The sequence below is a fragment of the Pleurodeles waltl genome, chromosome 1_2, assembly GCF_031143425.1.
Source record: "Pleurodeles waltl isolate 20211129_DDA chromosome 1_2, aPleWal1.hap1.20221129, whole genome shotgun sequence".
NCBI lineage: Eukaryota > Metazoa > Chordata > Amphibia > Caudata > Salamandridae > Pleurodeles > Pleurodeles waltl.
In genome coordinates this window covers 97,521,140-97,539,819 of record NC_090437.1, presented here as the reverse complement: position 1 = coordinate 97,539,819, position 18,680 = coordinate 97,521,140, and the positions used below count along the sequence as shown (strand labels likewise).

Sequence of the window (18,680 nt, the reverse complement as noted above, 5' to 3'; positions counted from 1 at the left end):
TAACAATAGGCTGATCTGCCCGGAGGGGGGGCAGAAATGGCCTAAAATAAATTTGCCCCCCGGGGAGCGACCCTTGCCTACAAGGTCGCTCCCCTTGCGTGACGGCGCAAAAAAAAAGATCCCTGGTGCCTAGTGGTTTCTGCCCCCCTTTGGGGCAGATTGACCTAAAATCGGCTGATCTGCCCCCAAAGCGGGCAGAAATGGCATAAATACAATTTGCCCCTCCAGGGGAGCGACCTTTGCCTAGAGGGTCGCTCCCCATCTCTAAAAAAACAAGAAAACAAACAAAAAAAAACATACAAAAAAAATTAGCCCTGGCACCTAGAGGTTTCTGCCCCCCCGGGGGCAGATCGGCCTAATAACAATAGGCCGATCTGCAGAAATGGCCTAAAATAAATGTTCCCCCCCACCCCCCGGGGAGCGACCCTTGCCTACAGGGTCGCTCCCATTGCGTGACGGCGCAAAAAAAAAAGATCTGTGGTGCCTAGTGGTTTCTGCCCCCCTTGGGGGCAGATCGGCCTAATTCAAATAGGCTGATCTGCCTCCCTGGGGGGCAGAAATGGCCTAAAATAAATTTGCCCCCCAGGGGAGCGACCCTTGCCTAAGGGGTCGCTCCCCACCTCTAAAACAAAAAAGTAAACAAAAAAAAACAAAAAAAAAAACTCCCTGGTGTCTAGTGGTTTCTGTCCCCCTTGGGGCAGATTGGCCTCATAAAAATAGGCCAGTCTGCCCCCAAGGGGGACAGAAATGGCCTAAATATAATTTGCCTCCTATGGGAGCGACCCTTGCCTAAGGGGTCGCTCCCCACCTCTAAAACAAAAAACAAAACAAAAACAAAACAAAAAAATATATATATCCCTGATGCCTAAAGGTTTCTGCCCCCCCTGGGGGCAGATCGGTCTAATAATAGGCCGATCTGCCCCCGGGGGGGCAGAAAAGGCCTTAAAAAAAATGTCCCCCCTGGGAGCGACCCTTGCCCAAGGGGTCGCTCCCCACCTCTAAAACAAAAAAGTAAGCAAAAACAAGACACATTTTTTTTTTTTATCCCTGTTGCCTAGAGGTTTCTGCCCCCAGGGGGGGCAGAAAAGGCCTTAAAATAAAATGCCCCCCCCCTGGGAGCGACCTTTGCCCAAGATTGATTATCGCTATGCCTTTCCATCAAGTCTGCCACTAACCAAAGGAGGAGGAACCTCTCTTGGCTTTCCAAGCTAGTTTTGGCCTGCTTTTATATGTGTGTTGTGTGATTTAGCCAGATATGTACAATAATCAAAGCACCTTAACCTTTCCATTAATTGTAATCATTTTTTCTTTCCCTCCCAACATTCTCTCGTATAATGTGGAATCTGTCGGTCCTTGTCTTTCAGTGTCCCTCAGTTTGCCTTCTTGTTCTGCTATTTCTCTGGTTAATGTTGCTTAACCTCTACTATGGTTTGGATGGAGTGCCCCCTCACTACAAATTGGAAGCTTTCTCACCCAACTAATATGGATGATGATGTGCCCTGTTTGTGTTGATGTAAGTTCTAACAACCTCATTTGTTTCTTATCTGAATGCTTGATCTTGTAGTATTGTTGTTTGCGTCTACAAGTGGGCATTGCTGTCCTGTGTCTTTTCTGTGCACTCTTATCAGTGTGGGGGAATGGTTCAAAAATTACTTTACAAAAGTACTTGCTTCTGTCGAGCATTGTTTTTGATTATGGTGTGCACATTAATTTTTCTAGTCAGACATGCAGACTGTGTATGGGGGAGTACAATGAAAATTCCCTATTTTGGCATTGGGCCTCCTCATAATCTGTTACATTCCAATGTGTTAACCGTGTCCTAAGGGCCTATCACCAGTCCTGCTATGAGCATGGATAGCTCGTTTTTAGGGGCGAGCGCAAAGCGCTCCGTCCCTCTTCTTATCTCCCTTTAGGGGGATTTTAACCACACCCATGTTAAGTCAGTCACTTACATTTGTTCGTGGGCTTGCCTTTTTAAATCCGCTTGTTTTCATTCGTGAAAGGCATGCATACGTCATGCCTTTTCCAGTGTTTAGCCCTACTCCAGAGCACAGGTAAACTACAGGAAACCTACGAGGCTCTATATTTTCCGTATGGTTTCTGGACTACTTTTTCTCTTTACTCCACAGCGCAATCACTCTCGTTTTTTTTGGTTTTAATTTAATGTGGCAAAAAAAGTCCGATTATGCGTTTACAACGCTAATAGCTCTAACCTCGATGTAATGCGAGACCCATTGCATTGAAAATGCTTGTTTAAATTGTATGCGGTTATGGTTAGGTGCATAGAAATTGATTATCACTATGCCTTTCCATCGGGCTGCCACTAACCATGACATATTATCCCTCATCTACAAAAGTGCTTGAGAGTTGTAATTATACTCTAGGTCGAAGCCAGCACACGCCTAGGCCGCGAAACTCCTATTACACAATTAACCTCTACACCCTTCCTCTAATGCAATTCTCTCTTTTAGGGTGAGAAGTGTTTTCTGTATCAGGGCTATGTGTGCCTCAACTCTCTTGATGTATGACTGGATTTCATGTCTTTTGGACATGTTATTTAAATCTAACCTGTGGTGAAATTTAAATTACACTCGTGTCCTGTAATTTGGGGAATTTTATGTTACGCTTGTTTGCCAAGTTCCCAAAAAGATGCCATTGTGCTACTTCATGTAATTACGTGCCACTTGCAGTAAAAAAAGTCGTCCACGAACGGCGTAATTAATAGTAAAAATTACCGCAAACGCACAGGAACCGAACTTGAGCAATTATTGTCTACCTGCTATTGTTTAAGTGCATTCTCACGCCAAAAATTGACACGGGAATGCGTTCCATGCTAAAATATAGCAGGGTATGACTGATTTGCTTTTGCATAAATGCGCGTAATTTCAAGCAATGTTGTCATAATTACGAGCAACTAAATCCCGCATATTTATCACAACCCTGCTTAAATCCCTAACACTCCATTTGAGGAATTTCTAACTCGTGGAGGCACTCAGTGGTAAGGTGATTGAAGTTTAATTGTTAGCCAGGTCCATTGTGTCTCCGAAGTGGTTCCACTTGAACCTGTGTGGTAAATGAGTTCAATTTGTCTTCGTCCTTTAATGTGGTTAACTTCAGTTTGTGTCTATTTATCAGAGATCTATTTGTTAACTGGCCAATTTAAACCTATCCCCCCCCCAACAACCCTTCCCCAGGACTGAAAGACAACAGCCCCTTATCCATAATCAGTATAAATGTGTAATAACTATTAATATCCACATACTGTAGCTTTCTGTTATTTACATATTCAGGATAACTTCAATAGAGGGTGTCCCTATAGTGTTTGCTTTTCCTGCTGGCCTGGCTGGCAAGATGCAGTAATTGCTCAGATTAATAGCACTGCCTATGAAGTTGTGCACCCAACTTGCGTTCAAGCCACCCCAATCCCCATCTCATAACCGAGGCTGCACTTTCCCTTAATTATATCAGTTCATCTATTGTTCCTAGTGTCATGGTTGGAATCTCGGTGTCGTCCTCTGATGATTGAGATGCATCTGGTTCAGAGTTTGTTTGGTCTCCCATTGTGTCGCCGGCCTCAGATCAGTCACAAAGCTTTCTTCCTGCTACCATTGCTGGATCTCTGTATCAGTGGATTTGGCAGCACGTTGGTCTCCTGTTCTGGTTATTCATTCAGGGCACTGAGTTACATCAAGATGGTGGAGAGTTCCAGGGGAGTTTCTGCTTGAGCCTTTTAAAAGGTGATATGGTCTTCTCTGCTGGAACCTGATTTTGTCTTTATGTGTGGGTGTCACTCACATCATGGAATGTGCCATGTGTCCCAGTGTTAATGCTCCTTTCTACGCCTCTGTCTTTTTTAGTCATCCGCGTTCTGCCCCCCCGTAATGTTTCATAGCGGCCAGGGGTATTTGTATTCCCGTTCAGTGGTTGTGGTCTCCGTGAACCTCCTGTCCCGCTCAGAGTAGTGTGCTCATTTTAGTCTAAGCGGGTGGGCTTGGGTGGGTACTTGCTCGCTCTTTACAGAGATATTTGGCCAGAGAATTCCGCTTTGTGCCTCTTTCAGTTCACACCCGGGAACTCGGTTCCACAGTCACACTCCTCCTGCTCTCTGTGCCCCTCTACTGAGCTGGGCCCCCCTCCTCTCCCCTTGCAGCTACTGGGTTCTCATTGTAGGTTTGTCCCTCCCCTCATGTAATGTATTCTGTGGTGTCATCTCCTTTCTGGCTCTGACTCTCCTTCACTTCACCAATTTTCCCTGCGTCTTGTTTTTTCTCCTCCAAAGCAGTTCTGTTTCTTTTTCCGTAAGGACTTCGTACAAGCTTCCAACTCCCCCTCCCCCCTCCCCCCTCCCACCAGTGTGTTAAAGGTAGTGGGCTCTTTCTGGCTTTGTTGTTTTTCAGTGCTGGATAAATGTGGATTGTCCCAGTTGGTACAGGACTCTCGTGGGTTCCGAGCTACTCTGTTTTGGCTCCGGCCATGCCCCCTTAGGTTTAAACAGCTGATTAATGTCCTGTTAAACTCAACTACTCAACATGACAAGCCATAAACCCTTGACCAATGCTCAAAATGTTCCTTATATAGGGCAAGGATATTGTCTGTGCATACTGTTGGACCTGGCTTTTTGACAGGGTCATCCCCAAACATTTTGCCTCCTTCCTCCTATTTTTTCTGACCTGTTCTTGTTGGCTTTTGAACTCTGGGCACCCTACCACTGCTATCCAGTGCTAAAGTGCATATGCTCTCTGTATAAATTGTACTGTTGATTGGTTTATCCATGGTTGGCTATTTGATTTACTTGTAAGACCCTAGTAGAGTGCACTATATGTGTCTAGGGCCTGTAGATTAAATACTACTAGTGGGCCTGCAGCACTGGTTGTGCCACCCACTTAAGTAGCCCCTTCACCTTGTCTCAGGCCTGTCATTGCAAGGCCTGTGTGTGCAGTTTCACTGCCACTTCGACTTGGCATTTAAAAGTATTTGCAAAGCCTAGAACTCCCCTTTTTCTACATATGTCACCCCTAATGTGTGCCCTAGGTAACCCCTAGAGCAGGGTGAGGTGTGGGTAAAAGGCAGGCCATGTACCTGTGTAGTGTAATACTCCTAAATTCGTTTTTACACTACTGTGAGGCCTGCTCCCTTCATAGGCTAACATTGGGGCTGCCCTCATACATTGTTGAGGTGGCAGCTGCTGATCTAAAAGGAGCAGGAAGGTTATATTTAGTATGGCCAGAATGGTAATACAAAATCCTGCTGACTGGTGAAGTCGGATTTAATATTACTATTCTAGAAATGCCACTTTTAGAAAGTGAGCATTTCTTTGCACTTAAATCTTTCTGTGCCTTTCAATCCACGTCTGGCTAGGTTTAGTTGACAGCTCCTTGTGCATTCACTCAGACACACCCCAAACACAGGGTACTCAGCCTCACTTGCATACATCTGCATTTTGAATGGGTCTTCCTGGGCTGGGAGGGTGGAGGGCCTGCCCTCACACAAAGGACTGCCACACCCCCTACTGGGACCCTGGCAGACAGGATTGAACTGAAAGGGGACCTGGTGCATTTCTTAGCCACTCTTTGAAGTCACCCCCACTTCAAAGGCACAATTTAGTATAAAACAGGGCCTCTGCCCTACCTCATCAGACACTTGCTGGAGAAGAAACCTGAACCAGAACCTGCATCCTGCCAAGAAGAACTGACTGGCTGCCTAAAGGACTCACCTGACTGCTTTCTACAAAGGACTGCTGCCTTGCTGTTGCCCTGCTGCCTTGCCGAACTCTTGCCTTGCTGCTGAAGTGCTCTCCAAGGGCTTGGATAGAGCTTGCCTCCTGTTCCCTGAATTCTCAGGACCAAAAAGACTTCTCTTTTTCATTTGGACGCCTTGTGCGCCGAAAAGGTCGACGCACAGCTTGCTCCGCGGTGAAAAATTCACCGCACGCCGATCCGGAAATACGCCGCTCGACGCGACGCCTGCGGTGCGACCTGAACTTCAACGCACGGCCTCGCCTGGACAAACGCCGCCTGACTCCAGAAAGGAAATCGATGCGATGCCTGCCGTGAGGGAGAAGATTCCACGCACAGCCCACCGGAACAATGCGCAGACGGAAAACAAGCCTAAGATTCCACGCACAGACCCCGGGACATCTGGTAATCCTGCGAACCACAGAAAGAGACTATCCGCGTGCCGGAAAACGACGCCCGACTTCCCCGCGTGAAAAATAACGGCGCAAATCCGTGTGTGCTGGGGAGAAATCGACGCACACACCATTTTTCCACGTATCTCTTCTTCTGCGGCCCTTTTGCAGAGATTTTCCACTTTAAACCAGGTACTTTGTGCTTGAAAGAGACTTTGTTTGCTTTTTAAAGACTTAAGACACTTATCACTTTTCAGTGATATCTCTACAATTTCACATTGCATCTTTATTCATTTTGACCTGCAATTATCCAGATAAATATTATATATTTTTCTAAACACTGTGTGGTGTATTTTTGTGGTGCTATATTGTGTTATTGTATGATTTATTGCAAAATACTTTACACATTGCCTTCTAAGTTAAGCCTGACTGCTCGTGCCAAGCTACCAGAGGGTGGGCACAGGATAATTTTGGATTGTGTGTGACTTACCCTGACTAGAGTGAGGGTTCTTGCTTGGACAGGGGGTAACCTGAATGCCAACCAAAAACCCCATTTCTAACACATACTTTATTGGTGAATCTAATTCTGAAAGCTGGTAATTCTGATTAAGAGCCTTTAACTTTCAGTATGCTTGTGGTCAGCAATGATTCACTTGGAGGACAAACAGGAACATTAAAGGCCCATATTTATACTTTTCTATCGCCGCATTTACACCGCTTTTTGATGCAAAAACAGCGCAAACGTACAAAGTACAATTGTATTTTGAAAGTTTGCGCTGCTTTTGCGTAAAAAATTGACGCACTTGCGGCGCTAAAAAAATATAAATATGGGCCTTAGTCCTTTTGCGATGCATAGGGAGAGTTGGTGTAATCAGAGAGTAGGTTGCGGTCTTCAACAGTCGCAGGTGCTTGTAATGAGAATATACTTCACAAGCCTAGTACATTTTTCATCAAGTTAATTTCATAATTGGTTTAAAATGTATAAATACTTAAAGCATTCAAATACAGTCAATAGGATACCAGATTGACACATGGAACAGATTAAGATCGTATCCAGTTTATAATACGTGTAGTTAAACATGAAACACTACTATAGTAATGCAAATATCATAAAAGAACATATCATCAGCCTGAAAAAAATAAACAAGACCCATAAACTATATAAGTAACACAAAACAGATTAGCGCACATATTTTGGAACTTCTGAAAATAGAGTCCTGTAAATTAGCCAAGGAGACAAGGTAAGGTGAAACGTCAAAAAACGAAGCTATCGTTTTTCTCTGTGTTCACCAGCATACCAACCATTTAGGAAGTTTAAACTATGAAGATTATGGCAGTAAGAACTTTAGAAGGCTTTAGTAAGAAAATTTATAAAGGCCACTTCATTTTCTGTCTGTCATGCAAAAAATATGTTAAGTTGTTAAAATAAATTGTAAGGAGCTTAACATGAAACTAGAAGTAATAAGGAATATGATCCTTTTTCTGTGGAAAACAGGATTATCCCATGCACCTTGAATAACCGAGACTAGCGTGACTACAGTTAGCCTGAGTGAAATGATTTAGTCAAGTTCCAGACTAACATACTTGAAGTTTTCTTTGATTTCAGCAAGCCTACCAAAGTTTAAGGTTGAATTAGAACATAATATGGACATCATGACAGTAAGTGAGAAGTTGTAGTCAGTGTTGCACTCTTTTGGAAGAGGTTAATTACTGTTGCAGCAGATATGCTAAAATGAGACTATTCTAATGATTTGCGTATACATACTAATGAGAAAAAACGAATAAATGAAAATAACCTGTAATGTGCAAAATGTGCCCACAGGGAGTGGTCCCCACCTGTGTTAACAGTAATAAATAATGTGAAATTTTTAAAATGTTGTATTAATATACCATAATTGAAGATATAATCTATGTTTGTAATGCCATATGTTCTTAATTTAGCTAGAGGCCTGGCTGGCGCTGGGCCTTACTTGTTTAAACGTGGAGACACGATGAGCTGTAGAGGACTGGAACTGGAGAAAAGGACCTTGAACTGCACAGAGTTCAGCGACGAGCTCTGCTAGGGAAATCTGCAAACTCACCAGCGGACAGGAGACGATCAGAACAGATTGATACAATTATGTGTAGAATAGGCTAAATGTACTTTCCCAGGACTTGAACAATGGAGCTACTGACTAAGAGCTGGGGGCAACAATTTTGTTATCTGAAGAACCGAACGATGTTCTCATCGACAGAAGAACCAATCATGTTAATGGGACTTGACTCTCAAAATAACGTAGACAAGTGGTAAACAAAAATTATAGGTTAGAGTTATAACCCTTGATAAGGTTGACCAATTGGAAAATTGTGGGACGGACTGAGAGACCCTAATAAAAAGTCATGACATGAGGGGAAAAATCAGAATGGAGGGGCGAAAGCTGATGACGTCAAGAGACGCTGTCCAAAGTGCTGAAACTTGGGCTTCCTTTCCATGAGCCTGAGCCTTGCTGATGACTGATGACCTGGAGACGAAGACTGACTCGTTGCTGATCTATCTTGGATAGGTAGCTATAACCTGACTGGCTAATGAATACTTTTTCTTTCTAGGTATCAACTGCACTGTTTAAAAGTTTTTCTCTTTAATTAGAGTTTTCCAAATTAATGTTTTTGCCAAAATTGTTTTGCATGAAGACCCACATGCTGATGCTAATTGGAGACAGGTAGCCTGACAAGGGTGACTAATGGTGACTTTGACTAGGACTGTAGGACTGACTGACTTATATTGCTGAATTATTCAATTGCTCATGAATTGCTATGCTCGTTTAACGTTGGTTGCATATTAATAAAAATGAAGAAAATTAATTGCTCATGTTGCTAATAAGGTTTGGTAATCATGGTTTGAGTTGAATAAAAGGTTTTTGATTAGAATTGTAACTAATAGGGAATAAAACAAACTAAATTCCATATGGGTGATGGTTTGTTTTTAAATTAGTTTATGGTATTTCATGTTGACTATATTGATTTGTTGTGGATGTCTCCTACTCACTATACTTGACTAGGATACCCTATGCGATCCAAAAGATTCATCGACCTATACGCGTCCCCTTGTAAGTTTACTTACTAAGGACAAGGCGCACTAGCAGTTTTTGGTAGCAACTTGATGGTTAGTTTCCTTAGGGAACTACTTAAGTAGTGAGTCAAGGTTATGGTGGTAGTTTAAATTCGAATATAGTTGTTTTAATTTTATGTGGTTAGAATTTTGTTTTTCTAAAATGTCAATGGTAGCAAGGATGATGTCCCCTTAAGCCCAGAAATGACTTTCCCAGATCCTGGATCCTGTATGTAAGGTTGAGTAGGTTCCTGGTGTGTTTTTTGGTGGTATGCGAATAGTAGACTGTGCTTGCCTAGGCTTAAGCAGATCGCAAGTGAATTATGATGTATGTGAGGTAAAGAGTAGGGAGTTTGCGTACTCCAGTTTAGGGTTAGTAGGAGTGTGCGTACTCCAAAAGGTGTGAGAGTAGGGAAGTTGTCAAACTTCATTTGTGTGTGGCGCTTCGTGCTCAAAAATTGTCCACATGGTTGTTGGTGATGTACGGACCCTGCATGGTCTAAGACTCTGGCCAGCGCTACTTTAATATATCAAATAGCTTCTGAAAAGCTGAAATCTCCAAAAAAAGCATTTTTTAAAGTATAATGAGTGTAGTAGCTGTAGTGATGAAATGTCTGATTTCTTCAAGAACAGCTTTGTTGGTGCAATGGGGCAGTGACAAAGAGTCTCTGAATCTAAAACTGGAAACCAGATCGTCTGGAGGACTCCATCCTTGCAAAGTGACTTACTGTAGGCATATACACAGAAAAAAAACCATTTACAATATTAAAGCATGCTACAACCAAATTAAAGATAACACAACTGTAGTTTATTGTTATCGTTACAAGATCTTTCACATCTACAAAGCAAAGAGTAGACTTAATTTGTCACATGGAAAAATTTGTAATTTACATGTCAAAAACGGTAAAGGGGCGACAGAGTTTATGACAGAATATATTTAGTATGATCCTCCATCGCAATAAATGGTAAAATGACCTTTGCATCCACTAAACATGGTCAATAGTACGTACTTGCCACGTTTACACCAAGATTTACATGAAAACAGTAAAATGTTCGAATAAAGTTCTTGGTAATAATAATCTCTTTAAACTGAAACCACTGACTGTAAAAAGACAGCCCAAAACTTGCACTAGTTGGTTAAAAGCTCACTGGCATTTTGGGATCTGAATATATTGTTTATCTGCTCGTGTTCTAAATATTTTAACACCTATTTGGTTAAATTAAGATGACCAGCGGTTATTTACAAACTATAATCCACCGTTTATGTGAAATCCTTTGAAACAGCTTCTATAAAATTTGGAGCCGACATTAGTACTGTGATCGTGCAGATAATCGCAAAAAGAGAAAACGCAACAAGACAGAGTCGGTCAATTACAGCTGCTGCAAATTTCCACTCGCTGCAGATTTCTTCTCCTTCATCTTGTTCTCTAAAGCGCCTAGCAATATACTGAACTTCTTCGAGGATCTTGGAAATCTCTGGAATACTTCCCTTCAGAGTTTTCTTCTGATCTGGGTCAGCGTCTTCAACAGTACAACATATTCCTTTGCCGCAGAGAGCCACAGGCTCAATGTTCGCTCGACAGCACGGGTTTTCCATGGTGTGATAACTACAGTAGGTTATATTCCCGTTGGTGGCGGAGTGTCCTGGCAGCGGGTTCATTTCTATGCTGCTCGTGCTTGGGCGATGCTTGTGATGCGGGTATTTACACGGAGACGGCCTTTTGCTTTCACCAGGTTTTCTCATTCTCAAAAACCAAGCACACCAGTTCAGTAAAATAACACGTACCTGAAATAAGAAGAAAAACATATTGTATCACCTTTATTTCTTCTTTTGCAAAGTTCACTCTTTTTAGTTTGAATACCATGCTATGTAATGTTAAATGGACATGTAAAACCCAAAGTTCGCCTCTGGGTTGTTGACGCGGTAAACTGTTTACATATAGTTGACAAGTGAGATATGGAGATGTTACACATCTTAGATTTCATACTCAACAGACATGTGTTTAACTGTTTTTTAACTGACTGTGAGGATTATATGCAGATGTCTATAATTGAGTCATATTTAAAATCATGTTTCGTATCAAACTATGTTTTTTTTTACTCATATGAAATCAAGACATAAGTGAGAAATAGTACACGTTTTCACAAAAGTGGAATATAGTTACCGCAGTAAAAATGCATAGGTAGGGACGTGGTATTCCATAGTTCTTGAATCTACAACATTTGGTTCATTTACTTTTATTAGGATATCTATGTAGCACAGCTCGACCCATCAGAGCAGCAGAACTCTTTAATTAGACACACCTGGGGCTACTGATACAAGTATAGGTACAATCGTAAAACACAATGATCTGCTTCAAAACTGCTATTAGATGTCTATGTCAGTTGCACACATATGGCCTAATACTGCACTAATGCATGGTCTATAGTTATTTTCATTTTCATTCAGTTTACTGATCACTTTCTGTTCTAGACAACAAGTCAAGGCATTTATGTTTTACTTCTATGTTAATACATTTAGGTATTGCTCCTGCATGCACCTAATTGAGAAGGAAGGAATGTAGATGCAAAAAACTATCTTTTTACACCACAGTGCACACCACTCGGAGACTCTAAAAGTTTATTCACAATAATGTTTAACATTAAACTATTTTTAATATTAATTTCGAGTTAAACAAGCTTTTGTATTTTTGCCTATACTTTGCCATGTGGTTAGCTCCTCCCTGACTGTGGAGCCTCCCTATGGTAAATTATGTGAAAATAAAAAATATGTATTGTACTTCAAAATAAATAATAAATATATTTTAAGGTACACATTAATACAGTCTTTTTATATTTTTACTTTAAATGTTAAACAAAATAAAACAAATGCACTTTTAAATTAACTTTGAAAAAAGTTAATGACTACAAATTATTTGTAAATTATTTTTCTGAAGTTTAAATTAAAAATAAATTACCACCTAAAAAAAAAAACACATAATAATTATTTAAAATGATGTACAGAAATAATTAAAATCAATTAATTTATTTCAATAACATTTATTGTTATATTTTAAAATTCAAAACAGTGATTACAAATGTACAGTTAAATAAGAAATGTACTTTTAATATATTTTTCAAACATTAATTTACATTTATTTATATTTGTAATTACTTTAACTAATTTAATATTGTTTCCTAAGGGTTTTTATTTAAAGCCTCTCCCTCCATTATTTTCCGTAAGAGGATGTTTCAGTACTAGTGGTTGGCCACGTTCAGTGCTGGACTTACCATTGTTTTTTTTAGTAGAAACTTACATGCAAAGTTTGTGAATATGGACAAGTAGTAAACTTACTCTAAAATGTAAACCTACTCAAAAGTGTAACTTGCCTTTGTGATTCAGGGCTGTACAGACTAAGAGATTGTGCTAAATAGCTTAATGCTGGTACATAAGGCAAGAGTCCGAATAATGCACCAGTGAAACCAATACATTAAATAAAATTAAAACATTGGAATGTTGGGCGCTCCACTGAAAACAATGGAGCTAATGACAGTAGAAGCCCGGGGCATCAACATTCCAATGTTTTTGCTCACAGCTGTTGCTGTGAACAAAGGCCTCACGATGCCCGAGGGGATTTCGATCCCCTTGGGCTCTGTGAGGCCTGTGTTTCATTTAGTAGAACATTCTGCCCTCTAGTGGCAGAATGTTCTAATAGCCTTCTAGCCCTCCTTAGCTAGGCTATAACAGCATTAAAGTCCCTCTCCCTTATTAAAGGCCCTCAGCTTCGGTTCGGGCCTTTAACGCTGGAGCGGGCCTTTAATGGCTGGTATACAGCAGGTATATGGTATATGGCAGGTTACAAGGCTATAATAAACAAAGAGAACTCAGTGCAGAAATGTCATGATTCACCATCCATCAAAGGATGAGTGACATGCCCAACATTTCTACATACAAACAGAGCATGCAGTAAAACATTTAGAAGAATATTTCACCAATTTCTATGGTTATCAGTATCTTTTTAACAGGAATTCTGGGCATCAAGTTATAGTACAAATTGAGATATGTTTGTAAAGTCAGATTGTGTATAGTTGGTAAGGAGCTAATACAATTCTAATAGTTGTGACTCTATGGCATATTTTAATATACTCCTGTGGGTAATAATACTGCTTACACATTTATTTATTTTGAGAAACTTCACATGAAAATGCCACTTATTCTATTCTATTCTATTCTAATTCCTTGGTGTACTATAAGCGAGTAATCCCCAGTGGTTTAACCACACCTGTAGTGCTGTGTAGATAGGACTGCTTGATCTCAGAATTTGATTGATTTAAACTATACCTGGGGACATTCATATAAAATCCAACAATATATAGTCAAAAAGGGTTCAGACTTTTAGGCTTAGTGCTTACCTCTATTTCTGTTTAATCTTTGAGTGCAGCCATTCAAACAATGGTTGCTAAGGAAACTAAGGTCATATGCAGGCTTTCCACCTGCCCAAATCAAGTCTTACATTGCATGCCAGCAGCAGTATCAAGCAAATAAACAATAATCAATAATAAAATCAAACCTTACGTATAACTTAAATTTAAAAAATGCATAATGATGATTGTATGAACTCTGAAGAAGTATTCACACAACTGTAAATGTCTTTTTCCATATTTTATATAGCACTGTTTTTATACTGTAACTGTTTGGTCTGCAAGATCACTTTTTAAAGTCTATCATTAAGATACCTGTGGAATTTCTAGCTATTCATATTTCTATGAACATCATTCGTAGTTTTCTGAGATTTTTTGTTGTCCCTTTTCCGTGATTTTCAATTCATATTGCAGAATAAGTTTCAATTTGTTTTCTCTTTTGTTTTCCCCAGTTTACCTTTGGTTATGATTGTATTTAGTGAAATACTGTTTGAATATTCCTTTGTAATATGCTGGTTTGATAATTTAATAAAACATTGTTTAAACTGCAGAATATACCAGAAGGTAAATCAATGATTGTATCCTTTGGCAAATATTTATTTCCGAGCCATGTTTGACTCCAGTTTCAGAATGACTGAAACTCCCAATGTGATTGTGTAAACATCAAATCATTTCCTTAATTGCTGAAAAGGATCTGATATATTCTAAGAGAATCAGATTGGGCCTTACTTGCTAGAGATGCATTTGACTACTCAAACTCCAATCCATTTGGAAGATCCTAAAACCAGATTATTAAAGAAAAAATGCGATGACATCCACCCATTCTTTAAAGTATGACATTTTATTATCATATAAACATGTAGAACACCGTAAAGTACTAAATACAAACCAATCAGAACTTCTAAAAACAAATATAAAATTATTACAATTTGATAAGCTTTGTTATAGGAAAATATATACAGTAATTCTATTGAATACAATTAAAAAATAAGTACACAAACAGGCAAGATTAAACCAACCAGCTGAAATGTGTAACTGCTGACATACACAGAGAGAGTTAAATTGTTAAATGGTTATATATTTTCAAAAATCCACCACATATCAGCATGAACATTTCCAGTTGACCTCATGGATAAACAATACTTTCTCCATTTGTGAGAATTTGGACATTTCAGTTCGCCATACAGCAATCTGCACGACATTGGTAGTGTTTAAATTTTTGAGGATATTCTTTTTCCTCACAGTGAGATATCGTTTATATCACATTTGCTTGGGTTTGTCCAGTTCATGTTTATTTTCATTACCATCCCTTGGACTGACAAACAGTGCCACTATTGAGAAAGAAGTTACCTCTGATGTTCATTTCTCTCCACCAATCTGAGACCTTTGGACACTTTATGACCACATGACAATAGCCTGATTGATGCTCCATGCAACCCAAGGTATACCCTAATACTAACAGTCCTCTCTTTCACATATTTTGTGGAGTCCACTAAATTCTTTGAATAAGATTCTTCTGAACTAGCACTGGAAACATGTTAACACTGACATGTATCTGAAAAATCTCAACCAGTCTTTCTCTGATATCTCAAACTTCATTTCACCAACTCAGTCTGTCTTGTTCTTTAACAATACAGTTAAGTTTTACATTGTTAGTGGTTTATAGATATTTCCAATTATCTATCCAGATCTTAACAACAAAACGTGCAGCACTAAGGACCTTAGTTAGAGTTTGGAGGATGTGAGATATCCATCAGGAAATGGCAAATGTCCAAGCTGCCCTATTTAGAGTGCACAGAGGCCCTCTACACTCTAAAGAGAGTAGACTGGAAATCCACCACTTTTTGGCTGATGTCCTATGTATTTCAAACTCCAAACAGGCCCCTAAGTTACTACTGCTGGAAAAACAGCATATGTTGTCCATTCACTGGGCATGTAATTGCAATTGTAAATGTATTTATATAGCGTATACAACCCCTGACGAGGCATCAAAGCGATTTTCGGTGAGTAGCACGATACTCTGGAACTCAAAAGGATTAGTGGTGGATTAGTATAGGGAAATATGAGTATAGTATTAGTATTAGTGTAGGGAAATATGAGTTAATTTGAGTGGTGGGCATGTGAGTCTGTTAGTTGCCTCGAATAGAATAATGGAGGGATAGAAGAGGGAATAATCCAGAGGTGTTAATTGGGAGATCACAGTAGTAAGATGGGGATTGGGATGAGTAAAGGAGAGATGGAGGAGGAAAGAGTCTTTAGAAAGGCATTAGATTAGAGAGATCATAGTAGTAAAATGAGGTTTGGGATGAGTCAAAGGAGAGATACATGAGGGAGAATTTAGTAGGGGTGCTTAGGAGATCATAGTAGTAAACTGAGGTTTGGTGTGTGCCAGAAGGGGCAGGGGCGAAAGAGTCTAGGGAGGGTTATTTTGGAGTTCATAGTAGTAGAATGAAGATTGAGATGAGTCAGAGTGTGATAGAGGATAGATTGATAGAGGTATAGGGTGAGACCGAGGGATGCATTGGAGAGAGTGTTTTTTTACCTTTTTCACAGTTAAGTAAAACTCAGTCTAGCAAAGACACAGAAAGGTTAGAAAACAGATGCACAATTAGCACCCCAATTTATGCAGAGGAAAACATAAATAAAATGAGGATTATGATAGCATTATTAAAGGATTGCACACCCAGAGACCAGATACATAGTAGCTAAATGGGTTATGTGCTCATGTAAAAAGGGCAAGAGAGGAGGACAAAAACCTCTATTCCAGGACCGCTATATGCTCCTACAATTGTGTTTATGAGATCTAAGAGCTTGAGCAATACCTAGAAAAAGGCCAAACACCCTTTAGGGCCACTGTGAATGGGGGATCTAGGGTTTCTATGGCTGGATGGCCAGTGAGCTAGGGAATAAGGAGCAATTACAACATAAAAAGAAAAACAAAAATTAATAAAGGGAAGGAACCTACATGCACTGACCTGTTTTTTTGCGGGGACAATAATACTCATAGATGTAGGATACAGAATCAACAAAATACATATCAGTACATATATACAGTTGTAAATGCAGAGATAAGATGTGACCACAGGGTTTAGGATAAACTCTTAGGATCTATTGAGAGACTCCTAGCCTGCAAAGACCATGCCTCAAAGAGATATCTGCTGGTGGCGAACACAATAATCCTTGAGGGGTCAGTTCCTAAGAGCAACCAGAAGTCTAATGATTCCCAAAGTAAAGCACAGGGGATGAATACAAATAAGATGGGAAAAAAATGAAATAGTTAATATCCTCACGTTTGTGCCCGCATAGTTTACAGTCTGTCATCAAAGAAGGGTGGTGCTTCCACTTGCTAGTGAAGGCCCCCAAGGGCAAAATGCCAAAGCAAAATTTAATATATGAGCTTTTTGTCAAATGAGGGGGCTGGGTGGTAATCTTATCAATGTAACCCTTGAAATTAGGGATGGGTTTCCAAGTCAGAAATTGGAGTGACAGGGAGCCTAGATTGGTTGAATGGTGCCACTTGGATACCAAGAAGTTCCAACAAGCTGACTTTAGAATTATCTTAGAAGTGGAAAGGATACATTCAGGAGAGGCATAGAAAGACCACATCCCCCGTTTTTCATAGCAATCCCTAAGATGAGTGAACCTCTTAATCTTGATATGTATGTTTCAAGAACTTCCCTTCTATACGGTTCCAGTTCCTGGCTGGACCATTGTCGGACCCAACAAAGAACAGGCCTTAGGGCAGTGAGGTGGTCGAGGCCTTTGTGGGCAGCAGTGTCAAAGATGTTAGGTAAAGTAGGTGCAGACGGGGGAAGTTTGAGAAAGGATTTAAGGAACTTACGCTCTTTAGATTTTCTCAAGTTGAAATTTGAGTATCCCCACAACTTGACACCATAAAGTGCTGCCGTTTGGGTTTTGGCTCTATAGGCCTTCAATGCTGGGGAGGTCGCCTGGAGTTGAGAAGTTTTATGCATTTTTAAAATGCCACAACGAGTAGCTCTTCACTGTGCTCATTTGGCACTGCAGGACATGCATTAACCATTACGCTGTGATGAGTAAATTAATTTTGTTATATCCCCCACTATCGACAAGAATAAAAAAAAACACAGGGTATTGGTATTTAATCAACCTATTTGTTGGTTGAGCTAGTCAACATGTTTCAGCTACTGCTGCCTAAAATATGTCTTGCTTCCTTCTGGAGTAATGACTCTACTTCTTTCCTTCTAATTTACTGCTGGTGCACACTTTTCTGACATTTGACATGTAATACATCTTTAATATATTAGCCCTTGTCATGGTTAGAATGTTTACATCAACCTCTATCAGCCATATTGGTCTAAAGTTGAAACAATCTCCATTTGCTATACAGTCATTGAAGTGAAATGAAAGTGCATTTCCCAAATCCAATCTGCAAACCGTATAAATGTCTACTGTCAAGCTTTCTGGTGTTGGTGATTTTTGTATTTGCACTAATTAAATTGATTAAATAAATTCTACTTTATTTACATAATGCTCAATGTCTTTCTTCTTAGAGGACAATGATTGCAGTTTAGTGAGGATTTAAATTTTCTTTTTATAAACATTTGCACATTCTTCACTAATAACATCAAATTTTACTCTGACATTTGCATCTGGTGATAAATCTGAATTACCTATTGTCCTGTTGCCTGATTGCCTGAGACCTTCAATCTGATGATATGCTCCCACTGACATGCCAAGAATACACAGCACAGGAGAAGGAGGGTGAGAATTCCTCATACAGACTGACAAACTGTGGAATTCACAGTCTGGATTTACCTGACAAATCAATGCTCCCTCTCATTAAGGACAGTTTACATCACTTTTTAATCCTTCACCTAATGGATCGTTATGTAAGATGAGGTGACCAAACTGGGTTAATGTTACGTTTTATAAGCAACATGATGATGATGATTTGATAACCAGTCCCAAACTCTTTTCCATAAAAGTATTTGCATGACCATTCCAGAAAGATTAGCAGTGCAACAAATCTCTGTATCAAGCTGGATAAGTGCCCTCAATCACTCATTCATTCACCATCCTACT

The 18,680-nt window shown here is 39.9% G+C and overlaps 1 protein-coding gene across 1 annotated transcript in view; it reads right to left on the bottom strand.

Annotated features, from left to right (window-relative positions):
- Nucleotides 1-10,001: 10,001 nt before the first annotated feature.
- LOC138297135 (neuronal acetylcholine receptor subunit alpha-7-like) overlaps nucleotides 10,002-18,680 on the bottom strand; it is a 2,137,462-nt gene continuing 2,128,783 nt past the window's right edge. Inside the window, exon 10 of the mRNA XM_069236631.1 lies at nucleotides 10,002-11,001. Within this exon, the coding sequence (XP_069092732.1) occupies nucleotides 10,477-11,001 (525 nt within the window). The 3' untranslated portion in view covers nucleotides 10,002-10,476. The remainder of the gene's footprint in view (nucleotides 11,002-18,680) is intronic.